Source organism: Sarcophilus harrisii, chromosome 3 (genome assembly GCF_902635505.1).
Source record: "Sarcophilus harrisii chromosome 3, mSarHar1.11, whole genome shotgun sequence".
Classification (NCBI taxonomy): domain Eukaryota; kingdom Metazoa; phylum Chordata; class Mammalia; order Dasyuromorphia; family Dasyuridae; genus Sarcophilus; species Sarcophilus harrisii.
The window spans coordinates 229058049-229084596 of NC_045428.1; the positions used below are offsets into that span (position 1 = coordinate 229058049).

Here is a 26548-nt window from a genome sequence, read left to right on the forward strand (position 1 = left end):
TGGAACAAGAGGTTTGGCAATTGTTAATGCTGTAAAGTTACCCATGTATATATCCTGTAAATAAAAGGCTATTAAATTAAAAAATAAAATAAAATAAAATGCAATAAAGAATTAAAAAAAAAAGTGATTGAGGGAGTGAGGATTGAAGATTATGATTAGAGAATGGAATATCATTGTTTGGGATTCTAGAAATAGTGCTCCAGAAGAGAGTGAGGTCTCTGGTACAATCCTTCTGGTGTGTAGTTGAAGTGGAAAGGAGATCATTGCAGAGTATATTTTGTATTTATTGAGGCAGTGGGGTGGGAGGATCAGGAGATTACAAAAGAAATATAAGATATGATCACTCTCAAGGAGCTGCCAGTTCAGATAGGGAAATAATTAATGCATATATGCAGTACTTACATTAGATATCCTTATGAGAAAGTTTAAGATTCAAAGATAAAATAAATGACATACAAGTCAATGCTTTCAGGAATTCTTTCTGACCAAAAAAAATCAAATTTATCTGTGGAAACACATCAGATTGTAAAACAAATTGATCACTTATCCCTAGCTGATGAAAAAAACTTTTTTTATCTTCACTCACTAGCAGAAATGATTGGCATTAGTTAAAAATTAATTGATTTTCTTTTTCATATCAATTGAGGAAATGTGATTCCACAAACCCTTCAGGTGATAATCTATAGTGAGCTTTGTAACTTCATAATTTGTGCTTCATTTCTCTAGAAAGCATCTTTGAGAGCCCCGGATGATTCCTGTACTCTCTAATTGAGTGGATGCCAGTTCTTACACATAATGTAGTTGTTAGCTTTCACTGTCTATAAAAAGACTCAGGTGGGAAGAAGGAATGGAAACAATTCAGACAAGAAATCCTTCAAGGTAACTGGCAACTGAACATACCCAACAAGAGTAGAAATAGGAATTTAGGAGAGAAAACCCTCAGTTATCAGCAATCTTAGGCGTTGACTCTGTTTCTGAATTTTGCCCTTTTTATAAGTGACGCAAACTGTGATTGTTTGCAGAGGTACCATAGTAAACTAGTGATACATTATAGTATCATGGATTTATAATTGGAAGGTACTCAAGAGGCCAAATTTCTGATTTCTAGAAGCCAATTTCCTCATTTTACAGATAAAGAAATTGAGGCTCAAAGAGGCTTGGAGATTTTTTTTGTTAATGTTTCTCAGGTATTAAGCATTGGCAATAGGATTTGAATCAAAATCCTCAACCAACATTACTCTTTTCCACACTATTTATTGAAACATAAAGGATTTTGAATGGATAGACTTATTGACTTGGAGTCAGAAAGACCAGAGTTCATTTGATTTTAGATACTTACTAGCTTTGTAACTTTGGCAATTCATTTAAACTCAGCTTCATTTCCTCATCTATAAAATGGGGATTATAAAAGCATCTACCCTCCTAAGGTTGTTTTAATGATAAAATGAAATAATACATGCAAAATGCTTTACAAAATTAAAATTCTACCTAAACATTAGCTGTTTTTATTAGGTGTATAGCATCTACCAAATGTTCTGCACTATGGACAATATAGAAGAAATATGACTAGGAAACAAACCCTGCCTTCAAATGGCATCCCCAGAACCAAACCCTAAATCAATTAGAGAACTACAGAAGCACCAATACAATTAAGTGTAAAAATATTATATGAAGCCTACCTTCAAAGAGCATCCCCAGAACCAAGACCTAAATCAATTAGATAACTACACAAGCACCAATACAATTAAGTGTAAAAACTTTTACCAAAAGCTCAGTGTGGGGAAGTGATATTAGTACTTACAACTTGGGCATGGCTAGCCCCAGAAAGTCATATGATTCCTATGTAGACAGATTTCTCTCACTTCATTGTTTGATTTCTTTTTCTGTGAGTTCAGTAGGTTAGAAATGAAAAGTTATTACAGTCAGTCATGAAAATCATAGTCCAATTTATCAGTTTGTGTTTTACTTTATAATACTGTATATATTCTGGTTTGATGGTGATTTATCTTCCATGACTGAATATTGTTTTTCACATATGCTTTGAAATCATGAAAAGTCTCACAAAGGAAAAATATAACAAATGAAAATCTTTGTGCTGAGCTGAGTTTTGAGGTGTATAATTTGTTGTTTAGTGTGTTTTTGATGGGCTAAATTGAGTATATTAGCAGGCATCCAATGAACATGAGGTAATGTTAACAATGTTTTATTTATATTCTACTATGATTTCCTGATGTGTACTTTGGTACCTGAACCAAGTGAAATTCTATATACACCAGACAGAATGCTAATTGTTTCTTCAGCCCAATAAAGAGTTTAATAGAAAGAACTTGTCTATTTGATGCATTGTTTTTTTTTTCTCCCACGACTAGTAAAAAAAATTAGTTTAGTAGAGAAATAAATAATCAGTAGACTAGGAAAGTTGAAAATCATTAAGCCTTTCCCAACACCTCTTAATTCTAGTACCTTTTCCCTATTAATTATTTCCTATTAATCCTGTTTTTGACTTGCTTTGTACATATTTGTGTTGTCTATCCCATTAGATTATAAGCCCTTTCAGGACAGAAACTCTTTTGCCTTTTTTTTTTTTTTTTTTTTTTTTTTTTGGTATCCCCATTTCTTAGCACAGTTCCTGATATATTAAGTCATTTTTCAGTCATGTCCAATTCTTCGTGATGTCATTTGGCAGTTACTGGTGGCCTGCCATTTCCTTCTCCACCCCATTTCACAGAAGAACAGGATTAAGTAACTTTCCTATGGTCACACAGCTAGTAAACATCTGGAGCCAGATTTGAACTCAGAAAATTGAATTTTCCTGACTCAAGGCCCAACTCTTTATCCATTATACCTGACATATACTAGGTACTTAATAAATGTTTATTGGTTGATTGTTCTGTTAATACCAGAGCAAAAAGGGCAATTTGGTAGTATATTTTTAAACAATTTTTGAGTAGAAGAATCCAGTCTGAGGTCATAGATTTATTATTGTTGTGATTTGTCCTTCATTCTTGAATGACATCAAGAGGGTAATGTCTTGCAAATAAATTGGATTTAAATGAAGCAGGGCTGTACAAAATCATCATCCCCACTCCCTCCTCTGGTCATCTGAGTCCAGTGTGCAAGACATGTCAGGATAACTGGTGATGTCCCCAGATGCAGTGGGAAACCTTGATCTTCTCAAGCTAAGGTCTTTTTCAGTTCTCAATTTGTTCTAAGGCATCACCCATTCAAAGAATAAAAATTGGGTAAGAAATGAGGCAAAGAATGACCTCTTTTACTTAGCCCAAAAAACCCATCTGGGAGGGGAAGATCCTCAGAGTTTCTGACTAGAATGGAAACAATTGCTATTTACACTCACTCTGAGCCATCAAAACCCAAAGAATGAGCAGATGAAGCTTGGGCTGAGACTTATTATTGACCAAACCATTTTTGCATAGGCCCATAGTCCTAGAAGTGAAAGGGATCTCAAGGTTCATCTTGTTTAGTACCTTCATTTTATAGATGAGAAAAATAAAACCCAGGAAATGGATTTGACCCATTTAGATAAAACTGCTTGAACCCTTGGAGAACTCTGGAAATAAAATACTGACTTTCTTCAAAGAAAACAAAACATTTCTCTTAGGACTTTGGTTTAAAAAAAAGTTCTTAAGCAATGTTTTAAATTCCTCTTTTGTATAATTTCAGTAAAATCTATATCAGCCCAAACTAGATTAAGTTTGGTCCCAAACATTCTCTGATAGCTGTGTACTTAAGATTCAGATATTATTCTTAGATATTGGAAAGAAAGCATTGGCTTAACTTATACTTAGCTTCCCCAGCTATTATGCCAACTTTCAACTAATTTACAGTTATGGAACTGAAAGTTGAAAATGGTAGTATCAGCATGTAGTAAGAATAAGACAGTCCTATGATGTGGCAACCACCCCCAATTAAAGTAGAAATCTGTGAACAGTAAAAAAAAGAAAAACAAACTATTCAAATGGTGTCTCTTTAGAAACCCAAGTGGAAGAAATGAGTATAAAAGAGAAAGAGAATTTTAGAACGGGTACATCAGGATTGTTGGTTCCTAGAACAGGTTATTGTGTGAGGTTATGAAATTTTCATCCTATGAGATCTCTTAAAATAGGATAAAAATCCATCTACCTGCTGTGATTCAGATGTATATAACAAATTGGTGGTTGAGTTATATGACCTCTTAACTTCTCTGAAGTATATCTCTTAGGACTTAATGTTCCCCAAATTCTTCTACCCGCCCCCAGTCAAAGCAGGGCTTGGAAACTTGCCTTATGTCTGGCAGAAACAGCCTGATATTCTCAACCATGAATACCAGAGCTGTTGGCTTTAAGAATAGTTTTATTTTCCTTTATTAGAGATTATGTAACAGCTCTGTTCTGGATGCATCCTGGACAATGGCTTTTTCTCATTCAACAAAGCTCATGGAACCCCTGGGCATAGTATGACCATGGAGCTCAGTTGTATTTGGGCAGGAAGGACTGAACTTCATTATTCATCATATCCCCTTGTGCAAGAAATTGTGAGACCTGAACCTGACTACAGATGTGTCTTCCCCCAAAATCTTGCATAAATTGAATTTTTGTTTATTAAAATTGTTTAATGTTTCCATAGAGCTCCTTCTCTAAAGGGTCAATGCAGTAAATTCTGTTTTGTAGTTCAAAGAAATCACCCTGTAATTTATCGATTTTGAAAGTTCAGATTGTCAAATGTAGTGCTTTCTTAGGGCAGAGAACATCTATAATCCATTGATTCTGTAATAACCGCTTTTGTACCTTGTGAGACTTTTTTGAGGTTGCCTGTAGGGGGTGCCAAGTAAAAAGAGACAAAAACTAGAAGTTTGACTAGGAATACCACTTCAGTTGAATTGCTACTATTATTCATGATAATTATTAGCCCACATTTATATAGTATTTTAAAGCATTTTCCTAGCAATCATCCTATGAAATAGGCAATATAAATAGTATTATCATCATTTCACAGACGGCCATGGTCATAGAGCAAGTAAGTGGCAAAACCAAGATTTAAATGCAAATTTTGTGATTTTAAATTCAGTTAATTCATTTTCTACTGAGCCATATTACTTCCCTAGGGTATGTGCCTCATTCATAGTAGGCACTCTGGGTGATACAAGAGAGGCATATAGTATCAGTTACAATTTTGTTAGAGGTTTAGTTTGTGAATAGAGAAGGAATCCTGCCAAGTTTGGTCCCAAAACATGAGAAAGCACCTCCTTTCATTCTTTATAGAGGTAAGGGACAAGATCTAAGGAATATTTCATAATAATAATAATAATAATAGATTTTGTTATGCTTTAAGTTTTGAAAACCATTTCATAAAAGTTATCTCATTTGAACCTCAAAACCACTTTTAAAGTAGGTGCTATTATTATTATCCCTCTTTTACACATGGGTAAACTGAGGCTGAAAAGGTTTAAATAACTTGCCCATAGTGGAAGATTTGACCTCAGATCTTATTGACTGCTAATCTGGCACTCTAATTTATTGGGGTTACCTGCTTGCCTATAATGTTGAACTTTATTGATGTATAGTTTTGTAGAGTTGTATTTTCCTCCTCCTTTTTCCTCTTTCTTCGAATGGATGGGTCTGAGAGGGAGAGAAATGAATTCTTTTGTGAAATGAAGATCATGTAAAAATAAATATTAATAAGATTCTTTTAAAAAAGGAGTCCTGCATCTCACTCTGACCTTTTCTATGACCTTGGTAAAATCACCTAGAAATTAAATATACTCCTGCTGACCTTGACTACTCATCAATTTCCTACAATCATTAATATATTAAGCCTCACCCTAAAGGAGACCCTGCTTGATCTGACACTCTAGTTCAAGTGTCTAAATCCTTATATTCAACCTTTACCCCAAAGTTGTAGATATGGTTTAATGACCTCTCTTACTTTTATTGTTAACAGCATGCCAAAGGTTTTTCACATTATCAGTGAATACATACATGGCACAAATACTAAAATAACTATCCATGAAAGTACTAACTAACCAATCATAAAATTGGATTCACCTTGGCTGCCAGTGAATAGTGAAAGGGACTCAATCCAGCTAAGCACATCACTAACTCTGGTAATAGCTTTCAATTTTATCAGAAGGCTCTTATTTTTATAAGCTTTTTCTTACCCCAGATGATAAATCAGTGTTTTATGTAGACAGCATCTTGCATTTTCCCCATTAGGATGCCCTATTTTATTTAGTAAATAGAGGTAGAAGAGATGTTATGAAATAAATCAGAAAGAAAATTTGACTTCAAATAAGAGGGACCTCATAATTTAGGAGATTAGTTGAATGTTAAAGATTATTTTATTAATAAAAATAGTAGAAATGCAATTTTAAGATATTGACAGTTTGAACAAAGAATAGGAAGACATTTAGAGAAAGTTCTCCTTTAATGGTGAATTATACATTTTTCCTCTTTAAGCTAATTTTAATGTGATCTCTAATTATGTTTTATTGACAGAAATACTTTTAATATATTGGGTTTTTGCCTTCTTCTGATCCCCCAGGAATAGGGATTAGATTCATAAAATGAATTTTAAAAACCCAATGACAATAACAAAAATTTTAGTAATATTTAATGAACCCAAAATAAAACGCTTATTTTATTTATGTGTATCTATGTGCGTATATGACAAAAGGGAAGAATATATTCACAAATAAGCACATGCAAGATGGTACAGTGGATAGAATTAGACCTAATGTCAGAAAGTTTGTTGTTGCTCAGCTGTGTCACTCTTCATGATCCTGTGTACCATACTATAAATGATGTTTCCTTGGCAAAGATAGTGGATTTAGGACACCAAAAGGTCCAAGGGACTCAAATTTTACATTTGATCCTTATCCCAAATGATTACTCCTTACCCACATTGTTACAAAATGAATGAAGGTTTTCCTTTTAGATAGCTACTGCAGAGAAAGGGTCATTTTGATCAGAACATAACTTTTGCCTCTTGTACCAGCTTCTGAATCTAAATCCTAAACAAGATACAATTCCACTTTATACGTGGGGAGGGAGGGAAAGAATCAGTTTGCCCCAGAAATTTCCTCATTGTAGGAAATTCCATCCTCTATCGTTTGTCAGTAGCAAGTTGGAGAGTTGTAAGAGAGAAGTTAAGTGATTTTCCCATTGTGATACAATTAATATAAATTAGCCAGGCAATGAACATTTATCAATTACCTTTTATGGTCCAGAAACTGTACTAACAACTGAGGGATACAAAGAGGCAAAAAATAACCCCTGCCCTCATGATGCTCACAATCTAATGGAAGATTTAATATACAAACAACAATATACTAGGCAAGCTATACACAGGATAAATTGAGAATAATTAACAGAAAAACAGTACTAAAATTTAGAGGTATTGGGGAAGGCTTCCTGTAGAAGATAGAAATTTAGTTAGGGCTTGAAGAAAACCAGGGAAGATGAGATGAGAAGAGGGGGCATTCCAGGCTTGGGGCACAGCCAGAGAAAATCCTAGAGGAGAAACATGAAATGTCTTGTTTGTGAAACAAGAAAGTCGATATCACTGAATTGATAACTACATGGTGGGGAGTAAGATCTAAGAAAACAAAAAGGTAAAGGACCTAGGATACTAAGAGCTTTCATTGCCTCAGTATTTGTATTTGATTCTGGAGGTGATAGGGAATCACTGGAGTTTACTGATAAGAAGGGGTAGATATCTTTTCCAGACTCTATGGCAAGTCCATTATCTACTACACTCCTGTGCTTCTCTATATAAATACATACATTAGTACTCAGGCATGTACCAGAATTTATGAGATATTGAAAAAAAGAGAATGGACATATAGCTCATCAGTTGATCTTTTTTATTTATTTTGCATGAATTTTTTTCCCATCTTATGTATGATGGTCTTAGGGTATTGTCCCAAGAGACCACCTTATTGATAATGCAGTCATTCTAGGATTATCTACCCTATCTTTTTTCTTCAGAATTGTAAAAGCAACTAATATTGACTCATTTCCAGAGGATTTCACAGTATGTTTCCAGGTTGAGTACCATAGAAAAAAATTATGTTTCCATCCCTGATGAAAGTGGGTTTCATCATAATCTTTGTATGGGCAATGTTATTAGTCATTATAACATTACAGAGTAATAATGAGCTATCTGTTTTAGTTCAGATAATATATAATAGACAAAGTAGGAAAGGAACAGGACTTTTCTTTTTTACTTTTTTTTGGCTAAGGAGACTGCATGTTACTTTTAAAATCTAGGTCAACAGAAACTGGAAACTGAGTGGATGCCTATCAATTGGGGAATTGCTGAATAAGTTATGGTATATGAATGTTATCACATATTTTATTGTTCTAATCAGAAGGATGATTTCAGAGAGACCTAGAGAGACTTATATGAAATGACACTAAATGAAGTGAGTAAAACCAAGAGAACATTGTACACAGCAACAATAAGATTATATGATCATCTACTCTGATGAATGTGGCTGTTTTCAACAATGAGATGATTCAGGCCAGTTCCAATAAACTTGTGATGGAGAGAGCCATCTGCATTCTGAAAGAGGACTGGTGGGATTGAATGTGGCTCACAACAAAGTAATTTCACCTTTTTTGTTGTTACTTGCTTGCTTTTTTTCTCTTTTCATATTTTTCATTTTTGATCTGATTTTTCTTGTGCAGTATGATAAATATGGAAATATGTATAGAAGAATTGCACATGTTTAACATATATTGGATTACTTGCTATCTAGGGGAAGAGAGAAGAAGGAAGAGAAAGAAAAAAAATTTGAAATAGAAAGTTTTGCAGGGATGAATGTTGAAAATTGTCTTTACATATATTTTGAAAATAAAAAGATATTATTAAAAAAAAACTAGACCAAAAATTAATTATAATGCATATACCTAAAAGTTGTTTTCTTTGATCTACTCCAAGATTATATATTATATTATTTTCTTTTTTTTTTTGCTCAAGAGTATTTTATTTTTCCAAATTTATGTAAAGATAGTTTTCAACATTCATTTTTATGGCTTTGTGTTCCAAATTTTCCTCCCTCCCTTCCTTACCTCCCCCTTCCCCAAGACAGCAAATAAGCTGATATAGGTTAAATGTTACATGTTTTCTACCAGATGAACAAAAGGCAATTCAGCCTCTCCTTCCATAAATGTAGTTTTAGAAGATGCTCTACTATTAATGTACCTTCTGTAGGAGGTGAACAACAATTAAAGACCATAAAGGTGGAACCTATGATCAAGGACAAAGAATGACAGGCAAAAGGTGAAACATGAAACGCCCAGTTTAAAAAAAAAAAAAGAGGCAGTCTGCCATTTTTAATTAAAAGAGGGAAAAAAATCTACTTAGAGATTTAAGGTGTCTTCCTAGATATTATCTGGGATCAGCCAACCTAAATGCCATAAGCAGAGAACAATATGCAAAGTTAGAAATGACAACATGTTATGAAGCTATGTTGAAATGAAAAATAGATGATGCTGTAAAGTTTTTTTTAAAGTCTTGCTCCTTGCTTCTAACTGCTATATGCTGGCCTTCCCTGTGCTACCATCACTCAGTAACCTCTCCTTCAATGTTTACTCCCTACATCTTTATTATTATGTTCAAGTCCTCACTTCAAGTGAGTATTTGCCTTCTGAACTTTCTCCCTCTTTTCTCTTTTTTCTTTCTTTTTTTTATTAAAGCTTTTTATTTTGAAAACACATGCATAGAGTTTTCAGCATTCCCTCTTGCAAAACCTTGTGTTCCAATTTTTTTCCTCCTTTCCTCTTCCCTCCCCTAGAGCGCAAGTAGTCCAATATATGTTAAACATGTGCAATTCTTCTATACGTATTTATTGTGCTGCACAAGAAAAATCAGATTAAAAAGGAAAAAATGAGAAAGAAAACAAAGAGCAAGCAAACAATAACAAAAAAGTGAAAATACAATGTTGTGATTCACACTCAGTCCCCACAGCCTTCTCTCTTGGTGCAGATGGCTGTCTTCATCACAAGTCTATTGGAACTGGCCTGAATCACCTCGCCTTGGAAAAAAGCCAAGTCTGTCAGAATTAAATATTGTATAATCTTGTTGTTGCCATGCATAATGATCTCCTGATTCTGCTCATTTCACTTACCATCAGGTCATATAAGTCTCTCCAGGTCTTTCTGAAATCATCCTACTGATTGTTTCTTACAGAACAATAATATTCCATAACATTCATATATCGTAACTTACTCAGCCATTCTCCAACTGATGGGCATCCACTCTGTTTCCAATTTCTTGACACTTCAAAAAGGGCTTCCACAAACATTTTTGCATGTGTGGGTCCCTTTCCCTCCTTTAAAATCTCTTTGGGATACAAGCCCAATAGAAACACTGCTGGATCAAAGGGTATGGTTTTTTTTTTGTTTTGTTTTTTTTTTTTGTTGTTGTTGTTGTTGTTTTTTTAGCTTGGTAGCACTTTGGGCATAGTTCCAAATTGCTCTTCAGAATGGGTGGACCAGTTCAAAATTCCACCAACAATGTATTAGTGTCTTCTTTCTCCCACATCTCCTCCAACAGTCATCATTATCTTTTCCTGACATCTTAGCCAACCTGCTTCTCCCTCTTCCCAAGGTTTTCATTACCTGGCATGATATCATCCACTCACCTTCAGATTTTCTCTCAAACTTGGAGACTCCAAGATGAATCAATCTATAATGACTTAGCCACTTTCTTTTATCTTAAATTTCTTCTCTGTCTCTCTCTATCTCTCTGTCTCTGTCTCTCTCTTTCTCTGTCTGTCTGTCTCACTTTTTCTCTCTCCCCACCCAGGTACTCGCTACCAATCCCTAGAATATCTTCCATCCTTTCTCAATAAATTTATTGCTGACTCACACTTTTTCTCTCTATCTCAGCTCCTGCCCTCATTATTAGGGAATTTCATCATTGCTATTAATATTCCCTCAAATATTCCAACTTCCCACTTAGAATATTTTCTATAACCTGTTCCTCCAATCTTTCTCAGCTACACATAGGGATAGTCATATCCTTGATCTTGCCATCACTTAAAAATGTTCCATGTCCATGTTCATAAAGCTTGAAATTCCTTTATCTTTTATCATTCCATCTTTTTCCATGTTTTATGAACCTCTATGTTCTTTGTCTTCATTACCTCCAACCCTCAGTCTTTTCTTTCTTTAATTACATTTTATTCTTTTTCAGTTAATGAAAATTTATTTTCTTCCTCCTCCCAACTGTAGGGAGGGAAAACCCTTGTAAAAATATATGCAAAGTCAGATAAAATAATTTCCCTCCTTGACCGTATCTAAAAAAAAAAAAAAATATGTCTCATTTTGCGCCCTGAGTCTGTTAGCTCTCTGGCGGAAGGTGAGCAGCATTCTAGCACTGGAGTCACTGTTGCTCATTGCACTGATCAGAATTCTTAAATCTTTCAAAGATTTTTAAGGTGTTTATTGTATAAATTGTTCTCCTGATTCTCATAATTTCACTCCATATCATATCTTACAAGTATTCCTAGGTTTCAGTGAAACCATCCCTTACATTATTTTTATGGCACAATGGTATCTCATTACTTTCATATATGACAGTTTGTTCAGGCATTTCTCAATTAATGAGAATCACTGAAGATTCCTGTTCTTTGCTCGTATAAAAATATGTTATAAAGTATTTTCTAATTGTTTTTTGTTGCATGTTTATTGTGTTATCAGTTGTGTCTTCATGACCCCATTTAGTTTATTTTTTTTTTTTGGAAGAGATACTGGAGTGATTTGCCATTTCCTGCTCTAGTTCATTTTATAAATAAAGAAACTGAGGCAAATGGATTTAAGTGACACTGTGCCACCTAGCTGCCCCTATCCAGCTAGATGTCCTATAAACATTTTTGTTTATGTGTTTTTCTCTTGCTTTAATCTCTTTGAATCCTTAAATATTTTGCTGAAGCTTTGAGGATATTCTTTTCCAAATTAAAACCTCTTGGTGAACCAATTCAACTAGATACTATCCTCTCTCCTCAAATTTCTTGCTTCTTTGGTCCTATTTCTGAGCATGCCATATAGAATCCCTTCCATGGATTAGTTCCACCAACTCCCTCCTTTGCCTTTATTTAATACTAAGTAGAGTTGAAGGAAATTGTGAAACTTGATAACTGGATCCATTTTAAAATTATTTTATCTAATCTAAACTGAGTCTTCACTGAAGCAAAATAGTTCTTTTGCTCCTGCTTACCTCTATACCACTTATCACAGCAGCTATTTCAAATCCTTTTTTCCCTTCAAGTTTTCCACCATATTCCACCTTCTCAGCTCAGGTTCTTCCCTCACAATTCATCCAAGAAAAATTATAGTCATTTCCAAGAGCTTTATCTTCTCCCCTTCTTCTATTCCATTTACCTATAATATGATCTCTTAACTATTGTTTCATTGCAGTCTCTGATGAAAAAATGACCCTTCTAGTCAAAACCTATTCTATTACCTTATAACCTTGATTCTATCTCTTCCCAGATTTCTCCCACTATTGTCCCCTACTTTTTCTCTAATCTTATTAAGTATCTTACTGGGTTATTCCCTACTTCCTGTAAATATGCTGGTTTCTCAAAACACCAAGAGTTGCCTATTACTTTTAGGTTCAAATGCAAATATCTTTTTTTAGTTTTTAAAGTTCTTCACAATCTGGCCAATTCCTATATTTCCAGTCTTCTTATATATTGTTCTTTTCCAAGACTCTAGGGTTCATTTATAGTGGATTATGTAGGGTCCCTTTCACACAATGCATTATCATCTAAGTTCATATCTTTGTACTAGCTATTTCTCATTCCTAGAATGCTCTCCTTTATTTCTTAGAAGTCCTGCCCTTCTTTCAAGATCTAGTTCAAATGCTACTTTCTGCAGAAGGCTTGTCTTGCTCTCTCTCTTCCTTCTCTCTTTCTTGTAACTAGCCACTTTTCTGATTTACATAAATGAATAATACAGGAAGGATTCCTACATTAGGAATAGTCATTCTCTGAAAATAAAAATTGATACTCAATTTTATTTTGTATTACTTATAAATTGTTGATTGAGAATTGCATCTAATCACTGTATCAATATTTATAGATTGGATTTGGAATTGATTGTATAGGTCTCAGTGGTAGAATTTGTAAGAGTTTAACTTTCTAGTCCTGTAGAATACAACCTGACCACAAAGACTCAAAATTTGTAAGTTTTTAGAAGGGAAGAGGGGAAAAGGAAGGATTGAGTCAACCTTGTTAGAGAATGTTTCCCCACCCCAAGACTTTTCCAGGGGATGTCAACTATTGTTTTCCCTATTGCCCTGGGTTTTTAAAAATCTCCCCTCTGAGTCAAGACAAGAAAAGCCCAATTTTCATCTCTATGTGACCAATCACAATTTTAGTTTAGTTTGTATCATTGTACCACTTCTGGTACCTTACATAATAAAATGTGTAAAAAAAAATTTGCTTTGACTGTCAGATGGATCCTTAATTACTAGGGAGTCTTAGATCCTTTTTATTAGCAATTGTTAGCCTTGCTAATAAATTAAGTATGCTCAGACATTTGTGTCTCAGTTTTTCTTTATCACAGATTTTTATTACAACCATTCCCTATTTGTTAAAATACAATCCATTTCATATTTTGTTTGGTATTTGCTATGTTCAGGACCTGGGGATTCTTTTATTATTGCAAAAGCAGAAAGGCCCACACAAGACTGAGGAATATTTTTACTTTTATTTGTGAGTTACCAAATGCATCAAGTGGCCAGTCTACTAATAAAGGGCCTTTTCATATTTTGTTAGGCTGGCTTTTTTAAAGAATATTCAGTCTATTGCTGAGATTGTACATGAGATCTTTTGTTTACCATGGGAAGAAGAAGGAAAAGAAGCGTTTTATAGTACTTTAAGTTTTGCAAAAAGCTTTACAAATAATTTATCCTCACACCAACCCAGAAAAGTAGGTGCTATTATGATCCTCATTTTACAGATGGTTAAACTGAAGCATGTCGGGTTAAATCATTTATCCAGGTTCACACAACTAATAAATATCTGAGTCTGGATTCAAACTCAGGTATTCCTGAGGTTCAGCACTCTATTCATTCGGCCACCTAGTTACATGGGAGAACCTGTTGGAGCTTGTATCACATTGGCCCAGCCTTTAAGAATTTAAGTTTGTCTTCATGCCATGATGAATCATGAGAATAGAATTTGATGGAAGTCTGGTACATAATTGGTTTTTAATAAATAAACATTGTACTGATTTGAGCTGAATGGCAATATGGTCTAGAAAAAAATGTTTATAATTGTTAATGTTTCTTTAACAGTCTCTAAGGAAGAAGTATCCTAATGGCCTTAAAGGAACATTCCATCCAGTACAGAAAACATACACTTCTGCTGGAGACCTTTAGAGCATCTAGATGATACAGTAAATAAAACATTAAGATCTGAATTCAAATTTAGACTCAAACAGTAGGCATTTAAATGTGGACAAGTCATTTAACTTATGTCTGCATTAGTTTCCTCAAGTATAAAATGGGGATACTAGTAGTATTTACTCTCCAGAATTGTTGTGAGGACAGAGTAAAATAATATATGTAAAGTGCTTGGTACAATACTGTAAGACAGTAGGCATTTAATAATTGTTTGGCACACTGTCTTCCATTTGGTTACTTCTTTTCTCAGATATCTTGATTAATCCATGGTAAATCATATGTTGATAGACATTCCCTCCACCAGCCCAGCTCAAAACTCAGATATCATTTTATTCTAGGCAATTCTTGTCTGTCTTTCTATAGAAATTTTTGGGAGACTGATTTCTCTGCATGCAGAGAAAAGATTCAAAGAGCAGTCATTTGGGAGATGTCATCTCAAACACAACAAGTATTACTGAGAGGCTCTCGTGAGAGTCTATAAGTACATGGTCACACAGATTTAGGAGGAGAGAAGTTGAGGAGATCTGATGGGAATTAGTTAAGGAAGAAGTGAGGAAGAAAAGAAATAGGACCTAAAGAAATAGTCTAGCTGGTTATGGCTAGTGCTGAGAGCAATTACAATTCTTTGTGGCAACTGCTGCCTACATCTACCTCCAAGGCCAGCAGGAACAGCTGAGACTCAGGCTTATTTGATCAGTTCTAAACTTCTCTTACCACAGATTAATGCCAGTAGTGAATTGCTTTCCACCCTTTCCCTCTTCCTTTTTGAGAGAGAGATTAATTAATCCAAAGTGTTTCTATCATTTAAATTTATTCATAATTTTTGACAATATTCTAACCCTGGATTATTATAGATAAAGTATGATTAATCTTTTTTATTTATAGTCACAAAATAGAGAATTATAACTGGTTTTTGTAGATGGGCAAAAGTTAAATTTGTTATATTTTTAAAATTTTTTAATTTAAATAAAATCTTGAGACTGATAGTGACAATGATATTAATTTATTCATTTCAATAAATACCCCCCACCAAGTTGGCAAAACTGAGTATGGGGTTTTTAGCTTTTAACAAAAGCAAGCTAATCACCATTGCCTTCTGGGAGGAGGATGAGTTGGTGGATTATACCATATTTCCCTCCCTCCCTACATATAAATGCAGAAAAATATCTCTGTTGGGGCAGAGTTCAGGGCAGTGCCTGGAGATCATGTCAGGCCCTGGGGGAGGAGAAAGGGAGTGTCAAAACCAGGCTGGTAAAACCCACATTCCAAGGGTGAGTTTTAGAGGAGGAAGTGAGCTCCACCCCCTTTCACATTCAGCCAAACAAACCTCTAAACCCAGATAATACATAGGTTATATTTTCATAAATTCTCCGGAGATGAGCTATCCAATGTACTTTTAACTTTTTATAGGCCTATTAATATTTTATGTATATCTGCACAATACCTCATCTATTAAATCTGTTATATGTTAATAGATGACTGGTCCACCTCCCATTCTGGACATGCATATCTTAGATGAAATCTTTTTAAAAAATAAAATAGGTTTGAATTGATAATTTTTGCTTTTACCTTACTTGCATTTCTTTCTGTATCCATTTCCCCAGTCTTTTACAAAGAGCTTTCCCTTATTTAAAACAAAAATTAATAGAAAATGAGGAATAACAGAAAAACAATTCAGTAAGACTGATTCTCAATAGATGAAATCTTTTATGATATTTCTTATATGACAATTGTCATTGGTAAAATGATACCGCGACTTGATGAGAATGCCTTTTAATACCATATAAATGCATTTATTTTGATATTACAAAAATCAAGCACTTATTTTTTATTATTAGGATTTTCAAGTGTTTTGATGCCAAAAAAAATAGGCACCACTTACTAATTAACTGATGCACTGATTTGATTATGTTGGAAGAGCTCCCCTTTTGTTAATAAATTAAATATTTGGGTATTTTTAAAAAAGGATATCTAGGTGTTATAGTGACTAGGGTCTTGGACCTAGGGTCAAGAAAACTCGAGTTCAATTCCAACTTGAGACACAATTTCAATCCGAGGAAGTCATAACCTCTGTCCTCGAATATTTAATAGGATAATAATAGAACCTATCTCTCTCAAAGTTATTTTTATGAACCAAATAAGGTAAGAAATGTAAAACACAATTCAGGTCTAGCACATAGTGAGTACTATGTAAATGTTACCTATTATTATTAGCTATTAAAATGGTATCTTATCTTTCCTTTAATCATTATTTATGATATCCAGTTTTCCCCTTAATTAGATTATCTTTACATAAGCCAAACATTGAAGTATCAGACTTATTAGATCTAAGAGATCTGATCTTGGACCCATTGGATCAATTAATAAATCAATAAAAATTCCTAACCACTTACTATGTGCCAGGTACTTTGCTGATATGGTGATTCTGCCATAATACAGCATATTGTGAGGCTGGTTTTAATCTAACAGCATGGTAAAATCAAGCAAAAACCATACTTGGAATTAGGAGATATGGTTTTGAAGTCTAGCTCCCGCACATATTAGCTGTTTGCTCTTGTACAAGCCATTTAACTGGTCTAAAACTCAGGTGATGTAGTAGAAAGCACCCTGGACTTGAAATCTAGGTCAGGGTTCTGATTCAACTGTGACACTTCCTATATGAACACTGCAAATCATTTACCTTCTTGAACTTCAGTTTTCTGTAAAAGTGTACTCAATAATGTTGGTTTATTGTGAGTATTAAACAAAATAATATAAGCCAAGTCCTTTTTCTTTTAGTCCTAGAGGGGTATGATGAACTATTTATCCTAAATATAGAGGCAGAACTTTCTGGAAAATAGGCACAAATTCTGGGAGTTTTCCATCCTTTTTGTTTTGTTTTAGGAAACAAAATTGATTAGCTTCTGAAAACTCTGTAGTTACTACCAGAGACTGTCTAAGGGTACCTGGAAGATTTACTTTTGATAATATTTGACTTATCCCTTCTTCTATTCCTAGTGATTTTCATTGTTCCCATGAATATTTTAGTCCTAGATTGCATATTGTCAGTTGTTTCTTAGGGGTGTGTGTTGACTTTCTGATGTGGCTACAAGTTCTTTGAATGGAGGAACCATTTCAGTGAAGTGTGATAAACATGAAATCCCAGAGAACTGCCATTTGAATATAAATCATATATATATATATATGTATATATATATACATATATATATATATGAATCATCTATGTGAAACATATATCAAAGCATATTTGTGGAACATTTCTGTGAAATATTTGTGATTATATGTGTGAAAATAATTTGAAAACTGAAAATTATAAACCATTAGTCAAAAGTAACGTATTGATATACCACATGGTCCTTTTGTATCTCCCATATCCTCTAACCTAGGGCCTTATATGTAGTAGATACTCAAGAAATATGTATTGACTTGAGTCTCATATGTTAGGAGATTGGGAGACAGAATTTACTCATGACCCCTGTGTGGCTTAATATCAAATTGGGAAAACTGAGATTTGAAAAAGGTTGTGAGAAATTAACTAGAACATATTCCTCACTGCTAAAGGAAGTGACTGCCAACTGGGTAGCTTACACTCATGGTTACAAATAAACACTAGCATCACCTTTTCCTAAGAGCTTACCAATAATCAGGCTTTTATAAAATTAGAACTTTGGGTAATCAGAAAGTATGGCATCAAGGGTATTGCCAGAAGCTGCATAGAATTCCAATCATAATACATACAAATATCCCCTCTACTTCTGGGCAAGTCATTAGTTTAAAAGAAAATTGTCCTTTATGGGTTCTCACATGAAATGAGGCTAAACAACTTGATGGCATTAAGAGTAAGATAATTCCAGAATGTGGTTGGAAATAATGCCTTGATTTCAGTCATGACAAATGTTATTGTAACTAGAATCTTTTGGTTACCACTGTTTTTCATATTTTTAGAGCTTCACGAAACAAGTCTGAGAAAAAACGTCGTGACCAGTTCAATGTTCTCATCAAAGAACTTAGTTCCATGCTTCCAGGGAACACTCGAAAACTGGATAAAACTACAGTGCTTGAAAAAGTCATTGGATTTTTACAGAAACACAATGGTAAAAAAAAGAAAAAAAAAGAAAAAGAAAAAGTGTAACTGTATTCTCTATTCCTATAATTCCTGCCCTTTCTACAGTGTCTTCATGTTTAGATACTTCCTTGGATTTCTTCACTCTTTGGATTTATCCTTTTGAGAAGCTGGTTGTATATAAAATAGGAATCGGCTTTTCTTCATTCCAAGTTACTCCTCCCTCATTAATAGCCCCTTATTAAGCTGGGTTAGAAGGTGGCACTGCCCTCCCAAATTGCCTTTATTATTCCAGTCATTCATTTGCCTGTTAAATAAGGAGTGTAAGGATCTCTGAATGGCAATAACCATCCAGACCAGTCAGAATATAAATATTGTGAGGGGGTTACCCTTATCAAAAGTACACTTGCAGCACACATTTTTTTTTTTAATCTTTGAAATTTGGGAGGCAATTGCATTGATTTTCTATCAGGTAAGACAATGCCAGCTTCCCTTTGCCTCTCTGTCCCTCTCCTCCATATTGATGTATGCATAACCTTGTATTGTTCTCACTCTCTTGGACCACTGAACAGCATCTCATCCTGATTTGAAAAGATATTGTACTGTTCCTTAGCTCTTGAAGCTGCTGTCAAATGAAGCTCTTAAGAGGTTATTAAAACCCTGTGTTAACCTATTCTCTTGTGCCCTTTACCAATCTATTTTTCTCCTAGCACTAACTATACCTTTTCTCCCTCCCACCTGCAGTTTAAGAAGGAAAAAATAGGAGAAAGTAAAAAATGTAGGAAGGATGTTAATAAGAATGAGAAGCATAACCTCTTAAAAAAAAAACATGATTTCAAACATAATGAAAAGTCACAAATGTCAGAAGTATTGAGGAAATAATTATAGTTATTCTATCATTAAGGCAATGCTTCTCTTTCACTGAAATTTTGCCACAGACAAGATGATTTCATGAAAGAGGGCATGATTGGGACATCTGAAAGTTTCATTGTGCTTATTATTCTTTTGCAATTTCTTTGATAATTATATATACCTATTAAAAATGTGACAGTAATAATACACCCTCTTTTTCAAAGCTGCCCTAGGGAGAGGAAAGAAAAATGCTAATATCTTCAGTTAAAAATGTCAATGAAGAATAACTCAAGTGAGATTAGAATAAAAGTAGAGCTAGTTAAAAACACCCAGTTGTTGGAACCAGAATATTTCCTAAATAAGCACATTTTCTAAAAACTGAGATTTCCAAATAACAGTGAACATGTGGTAGTAGGTAATTTGGTTTAAAAAAAAAACTTTTTGCTCAAATTACTCAAACTAGGTCAGTATCATTGAAAAACAGAGCCTGAACTCAGGCAGTTTGACATATTGTTAGAACTACTGTTCTCTTGGGGAATCATAGAATCACAGAACGAAGCCAGAAGGAATTTATATTAATAAACCAATCCATAAGAATCCTAACAAACAATATTAGCTATGACATCCTCATTTCTCTTCAAGAGGGAAACTCTACTTATCAATTCCTTTGCATCTATTTCAGGGGTTAGCCACCATTTATTAACCACCTGCTTTGTACCAGGCACTGCATTAAATTCTAGGAATACCTAGAAAAGCAAAACAAAAGCTTCTACTCTCATTTGAGCTCACAGTCTAATTGGGGAATATTAATATATAGAAAATCCCAATTCCCATTCCTTGTTACATTATTTCTCAAAATGAATCAGAAAATCTGATCTCAACTAGCAGCAAGTTTGTGTATATTAAATAAAAAATGAGAATTGTGCCTGACTCTCAAAACAGTACACAATAATCCCCTCTCCCAATCTCCCACACTTGCTTCAAGATTCCTTCATTTAGGTCAATGATTACAGGCAAAAGCTAGATTTTCCCCAAGCCATTACCCAGAGAAAATCATCTGTGTAGCTGTAGCTAGTGAAATGAGTATTCATTGGTGTATTCACTCATTTATCTTCTTCTTGTGCCTTTTGGCTATTAGAAAGTTAGATAGCAAGGATAAGTAACTGGGGTTCAGGCCATTATAATGACCCTTTTCAGTACTTTGGTCAGTTCTTTGTTTCCTCTTCCAAAGCCACCCTATACACTGGTTATTCCCTGTTTATGGATGGTTGGGTTGGAAGTATGGGGCAGATCAAAACAAGAATCTGGCCCCTTTCATTTGCAGAGAAATTAAAACTGTTTTGAGTCAACACCACTGATTGTATGAGCCTAAAGCCCTGAATTAAATGCAAATAAGGGAAGCACAATTGGGTGTCCTTATCTCATTCAATGGAAATGTTACATTCCACTGGGCCATATTTCCCAGTTGTTTATCTCCCTTCTGTGTGTTCAGTGCTGACTGATTTAATTTAATTTAATTTCCCCAAACACTGAAATCCCAATCCACATATCCCTGGAGTATTTCTGCTTTAGTCAATAGAAATAGAAATAAAGAACTGTGAAAAGGGGGGACTTATTTTAGTTTAGGGTAACATTTACACCTCCTGGTATATGTTCTTAGGTTTCTGCCCTATTTTTTGATTGCACTGAAATATGTGGACATTGTGATCTATACTGATCAAACTTCTTATGTTGATTTGATGAGGTCAGGGTAGCAATTCCTAGTTTGAAATAACATGTGACAAATTCACAATGGCCATTCTCTTCGAAAAAAATTAGGTTTATTTAGAAGAGGTTACAGATAAAATGAAGAGACATAATAGGCACCAGGAGTGTCAAATTTGAAATAGAGTTGGGAGAACAGTAGGATTACCAAGGAAAAGAGTTTGGAAGAATCCATTAAAGACTGACTGGCAACCTAAATCCATAGAGAAATTTGGCAGACTAACTTATTAGCTATAGTAAGAAGAAAGATGCCTTTAAAGGGAAGACATTATGAGGGAGGGAGGGAGAGAAAAAAAAAACCTCTCATAATAAGCATAGTCCTGAAAAGGATTTAGCAAAGATCTTTATCACAAGCAGATTTTTTATAAGGGAAATACAACCTTGGGGGTTTCTCAGGGAAGGAGGGAATAGTACCAGGAAGAGGGAGAGATCAAGAAGGAGCCAGATGGAGTGCACCTGACACACCAAGTCCCAGACCTATCTAAAAATATGCTAACCAATATCTCAAAGATTGTTTAAAGATGCCCAGTGGATTGAGGGATAGACAATATAGGTTGATAGAGAGTTCCATCTTTATAAATAATGATTTATTTATCATTACCATTACCAGACTATAGTCTGATATTTAGTCATGCTTGATAATAATAATTCTTCTTGACAAGGAAAGAAACTAAGCTCAAAGTCCATATCAGATTGTTGATCTATATGCCTTCAAATAGAAATTTCTCATAGGTTTTTTATTTGAAAGTTCTGAACTTCTCTCCCTTCTTTTTACATCTGTAATCCCAAAACCCAATGATATGTGACTCTCTTCTTATTGGTGGAGATTTCTGCTTCACCCTACCTTAAGTCAGAGTTTACAAGAGGAGTGAAACTCCCCAAAATGGGGGAACAAGAGAGAGAAGGTCAAAGGCCACTTTTAAAAACCCAGTTTTTCCAGGCTATCCCTACTGACATGGGAAGGGAAACAGTGGGCTCCATGTAAGCCCAACTGGACATTCTCAAAAGGCCACTTCAGGTTACTTGTAGAAACAGCATGTTTCAGGCAATCAGATGAAATAATTAGTATGCTGATGGAGTTATGATCATAACATTGCTCAGTATAATATACTGTTATCTTTTTTTACTCCCCTAGAGATAGCTTATCTAACCTTTAAAAAAACTTATGTATTAATTGGGCCCCAGGCTCTAAAGAATCTAATTATTAAAGAATGTTGAAATACCTACTGAGTGAAATGGCAACTATCAGTATTACTATACTACATTAGAAACTAACAAATGATTTAAATGTTATTAATTTGTGGAGAAAACTTATATTTTCTTTTTCTCCTCCATTGAGAAATATGACCTGTCTTCTAAAAGAAATTTGGGTCATATGAGTTTAATCTTCCAACTAGAGAATATCTTCTGCCATGATAAATGCAATATACACATGAATCAGAAAAGTCACATGTAGGTTGTTGGGAGATTTTTTTGTGTGGGGTTTTGGAGGGAGGGGTTAGCCACAAACTGAGAGCTTCTTCATTCAAAAAAGAAAGCTATTTCAACAAAAATCAGGAACTTATCTTGGATAATAAGCTATTTTAAAAATAAATTTTCCAAAAGTTGGAAAAATTGCAAGATATGGATACAGGTCAAAGAAATGGAAAGTTTTTCCCTATTTCTAATCATCTTACTGGCAGTACTAGAATTATTTCCCTGTAAAAGTCACAAATACAAAGGGTTGTTTTTTGTTTTGTTTTGTTTTGTTTTGTTTTTTTTTACTGTTCATCTGCCTTGTTCATCTCAAGGACAAATTAATCCTAATTGTTGTACAAATGCTCTGTACACAATGGACATTCAATATAGGTTTTTCATTGATTATTTTTGCACCGTTTACTTCTCTGATTTCTTTTCCCTGCTATAATCATTAAAGACTGTCACTCTTTTGTACTGCTTTAAAAATAAGGAAGGAAACTCTTTTTGTTTTATATTAATTGTAATTTATTCAACTCTCAAAGAAGAGACCAGAAAATCTGAGGAGCACATTGCTTGATGGGATATTTAAGTGGAAGTTTACAAATCCATATGTATATGCAAAACATTTGAGTCTTCTTTTTTTCCCATCAAGTGTTAACTGCTTAGCTATTGGTTGCTTTGTATGCTTTGAATAAAAACAGTTTCTTTTTCTCTTTTCCAGTGTAAGAATATTTACTGCACCTTAGTTAAGTTTTTACTTCCTGTTGATTCTTCAGGAAATAATACAACTTGAACTTCTAAGGGACATAACAACTACATAAAAATGGATGGACATAGTAATAATATTACATCTATATATAGGAAAAGAGTAGTTTCTTTCCAACCTTTTGGTTAGTGCCTACCACATTGTAAGCACTTAATAAATGCTTATTGAATAGAAGGCATTCAGATTGCCCAGAATGTCCTTAGGCACCTCAAAACCAACTTTTAAGTTCTAGATCAGATCTTTTTATGGGTCTTGTACCTTGGCAGTTTGATAAACCTTAAGAACCTCTTCTCAGAATGATGTTTTTAAAGAAATAAGATACATAGGATTACATAGAGACTAATTCCTATTAAGATACAATTATAATAATTTTTAAATGGCCAACTTCTGGAATCCCCATTTTATGAACCCCTGTACATTCTAAACAAGACAATCAGATTATTTCTATTATCATTTCTAATATAGACATATACCATCTCCTAGGACATATGTAATCTTCTCAAATAACTTACAGTCATTTCAAATCACGTGGCAATAGTTTGTGACCTATTTGTTGACTGAACTTTTTACGTACACTAATGAAAAATAACAGCACATTTGTATTTCTTTAGAAGTTTCAGCACAAACTGAACTCTGTGACATTCAGCAAGACTGGAAGCCTTCATTTCTCAGTAATGAAGAATTCACCCAGCTGATGTTAGAGGTAAAAAATGCATTTCAAAATGAATTTTAAGGGTTTCAAAAGAAAACTTGTTTTACTGACTCTGGATGTGACTTGTTGGCCCAAATAATAATTTTGTCCACAATCCTTCAAGAGAAGGCTTTGTGAGAAAAATCCTGTTGAGTGATTATTTGCCCCTATTCGTGCTGTGGCTACAGTACTTGGTGGTATAATGAAGCAAATCTGTATGGTAAGATCCAAAGCTATGTTTAGTAGTAAATCAGATATGTTATTGCTAGAGGGAAATGCCTGGCTTTCTCACTCTACACTAGAGATGTGATGATTTGCTAGCCAAAGGGTAAATATACAAGAAGAGAAAAATTACATACATGCTTTGCTTTCATTTGACATAGATTTTCCTTTTCCCTGAATGCAAGGAATAATTCTAGCCTCATTTTATAAAATTATATACTTAAGAGGAATACATTTTGAAAAGAAAGATGGACTTTCAAAATCTGTTTTTGTGAAAATTTCCATGAATTAAAACTACTTTTAAAGAAGCAGTGAGATGGAATAGAGAAAGGTTTGGTTTTGAGTTAAGGGGAATGAATTCAAATGGCCACAGAGTTCTTAAATGCTTTTGTAAGCCAAGGCAAATCATTTTCCCTCTATGCACCTGATTTTCTTCATCAGGAAAATGAAGGATTTAGACTAGATATTCTCTCTAGTCCTTTCCATCTCTGAGTTTTTGATCCTAAGTGTTTTTTGAAAAACCATATAGCATTGAGGCCTGAGAATTGGCCTGAACAAGTTCTTTAACCCTTGGAGCTTCAATTTACTGATCTGTAAAATAGAGACAAGGATACCTGATAATCCCTATGTCAGAAAAATATTGGAGGGCTCACAGGAGATAATGGATGTAAAGCTAATGCTTTAGAAAAATTTAAAGAGCTATATAAATGTCAATTATTATTTATAATTTTATTGATTTTTTTGTTATAAAATTGTAATCCAAATTTTATGATTCAAAATTAACCATGAAGATTGTAGAACTATCTTAAGGAAATCATGTATACATCTAATACTGTTTGTGGATGTGCACATGTACACACATGTATGTACATATGTATATATGTATATGTACACATATCACAATCACATATACATACACTTATATTCTTCATGACAAATAGTGGGTTCCCAATAGCTAGTTTCTTCCTCCCAAGTCAATGATTCAAACTGATATGGGAGTAGAGAATTATTTTTCTGAAAATATTTATAGTCTAGTGAAAATAATTCACATTCATAAAGTACTTCAAATCTGACAAAACACTTATCCAGAAAAGATGTTTTGAGACATATAAAACACTTTGTTATTAACATTCCCATTTTACAAATGAGATAACCCAGTCTCAGGGATTAAGTGATTTGCACAGGATCAGGGTTAAGTACCATGAAACTTGAAGTTAGGTCTTTTCTATGTGTAAAAGCAATGTTCTAACCACTAAACCACATTGCTTTGGTGATCTAGAGTTTCTGAAAAGAACATTCAGATTTTTCTGACTGCTGATTGGAGATAGCTAGGGTTGAAGTTAAGACATTGGGCAAAGTTTTTTCCCCATTTACTCAGAAATGGGAGTCAGTCTCTTTGCCCATAGTAGAGATGGCAAGAGAAGCATCCTTCTGTGTATTTTTTATGCTATGCAAAATGAGAAGAATCAGGTTGGACAAGTTTAACATAAAGAAGATAAAATAGGAACTTTATCTCAAGGATAACTAGCATACTATTTGGAGAATTTCTTCTTTGGGCATATCTGTTCATCTCTTTTCACACACATAGATATATACATAGTACTGATATAACTCTCACTTTGCATACATTAGATCTACAGAAAAAAAATGAAAGTATTTGAATAATTAAATGCCATAATGACTATGTCCAAATATTATGGAATATACAAGTATTAATGAGCATTTGCATAAAAAATACTTAAATCTACATATAAAATGTGTGTAAAGAACCTACAAAACTTACTTCTCCATAATGCATTTTAAACAAGTTAAATATAGAGCTGTTTGTAAAATATAATGCTTGGGTAGATATATCATTATACTGCTTTACATAAATAACTTTCTATTTTCATTCTTATGTAAATATAGCTAAAACAGACTATAGCTATGGGCCTTATTTACGAATTGAAAGCATAGTCTCATTTATTCAATAAATTTCAGAGGCATTTAAAACCATCTAAAGAAACATGAGTTTGCATAGTCAAAATTAGATAGCACTATTTGGAAATGGTTTCAACTGGAGGCTAGGACTGAAATTTAAAGGTAGAATGGATAACTAGAGTAAGGTGATTGCAGATAGGTGTCGATGTCATGTATTAGTCATGTATTGAAAAAAAATTTGCACAATTTCCTGCTCACCCTATAATATGAACAATCCACTCTTTGTATCAAGGAAGGATACCCTTAGACTGTGTCTGCATGGGATGACTGAATTAGAAACGAAAAACAGTCCACTCTGTTTATTCAGACCAATTTGTTCCGAATTTAATTTGTTGTGACC

The 26548-nt window shown here is 34.0% G+C and overlaps 1 protein-coding gene across 5 annotated transcripts in view; it reads left to right on the top strand.

Annotated features, from left to right (window-relative positions):
* Window positions 1-26548, top strand: part of NPAS2 (neuronal PAS domain protein 2) — a 226204-nt gene that overhangs the window by 121254 nt on the left and 78402 nt on the right. For 4 of the 5 annotated variants that reach the window (XM_031959146.1, XM_031959148.1, XM_023500422.2 and 1 more), the window contains 2 exons: window positions 18358-18506; window positions 23927-24018. In XM_031959146.1, the coding sequence (XP_031815006.1) occupies window positions 18358-18506; window positions 23927-24018 (241 nt within the window). The remainder of the gene's footprint in view (window positions 1-18357; window positions 18507-23926; window positions 24019-26548) is intronic. The other variant, XM_031959147.1, reaches the window with a different exon arrangement.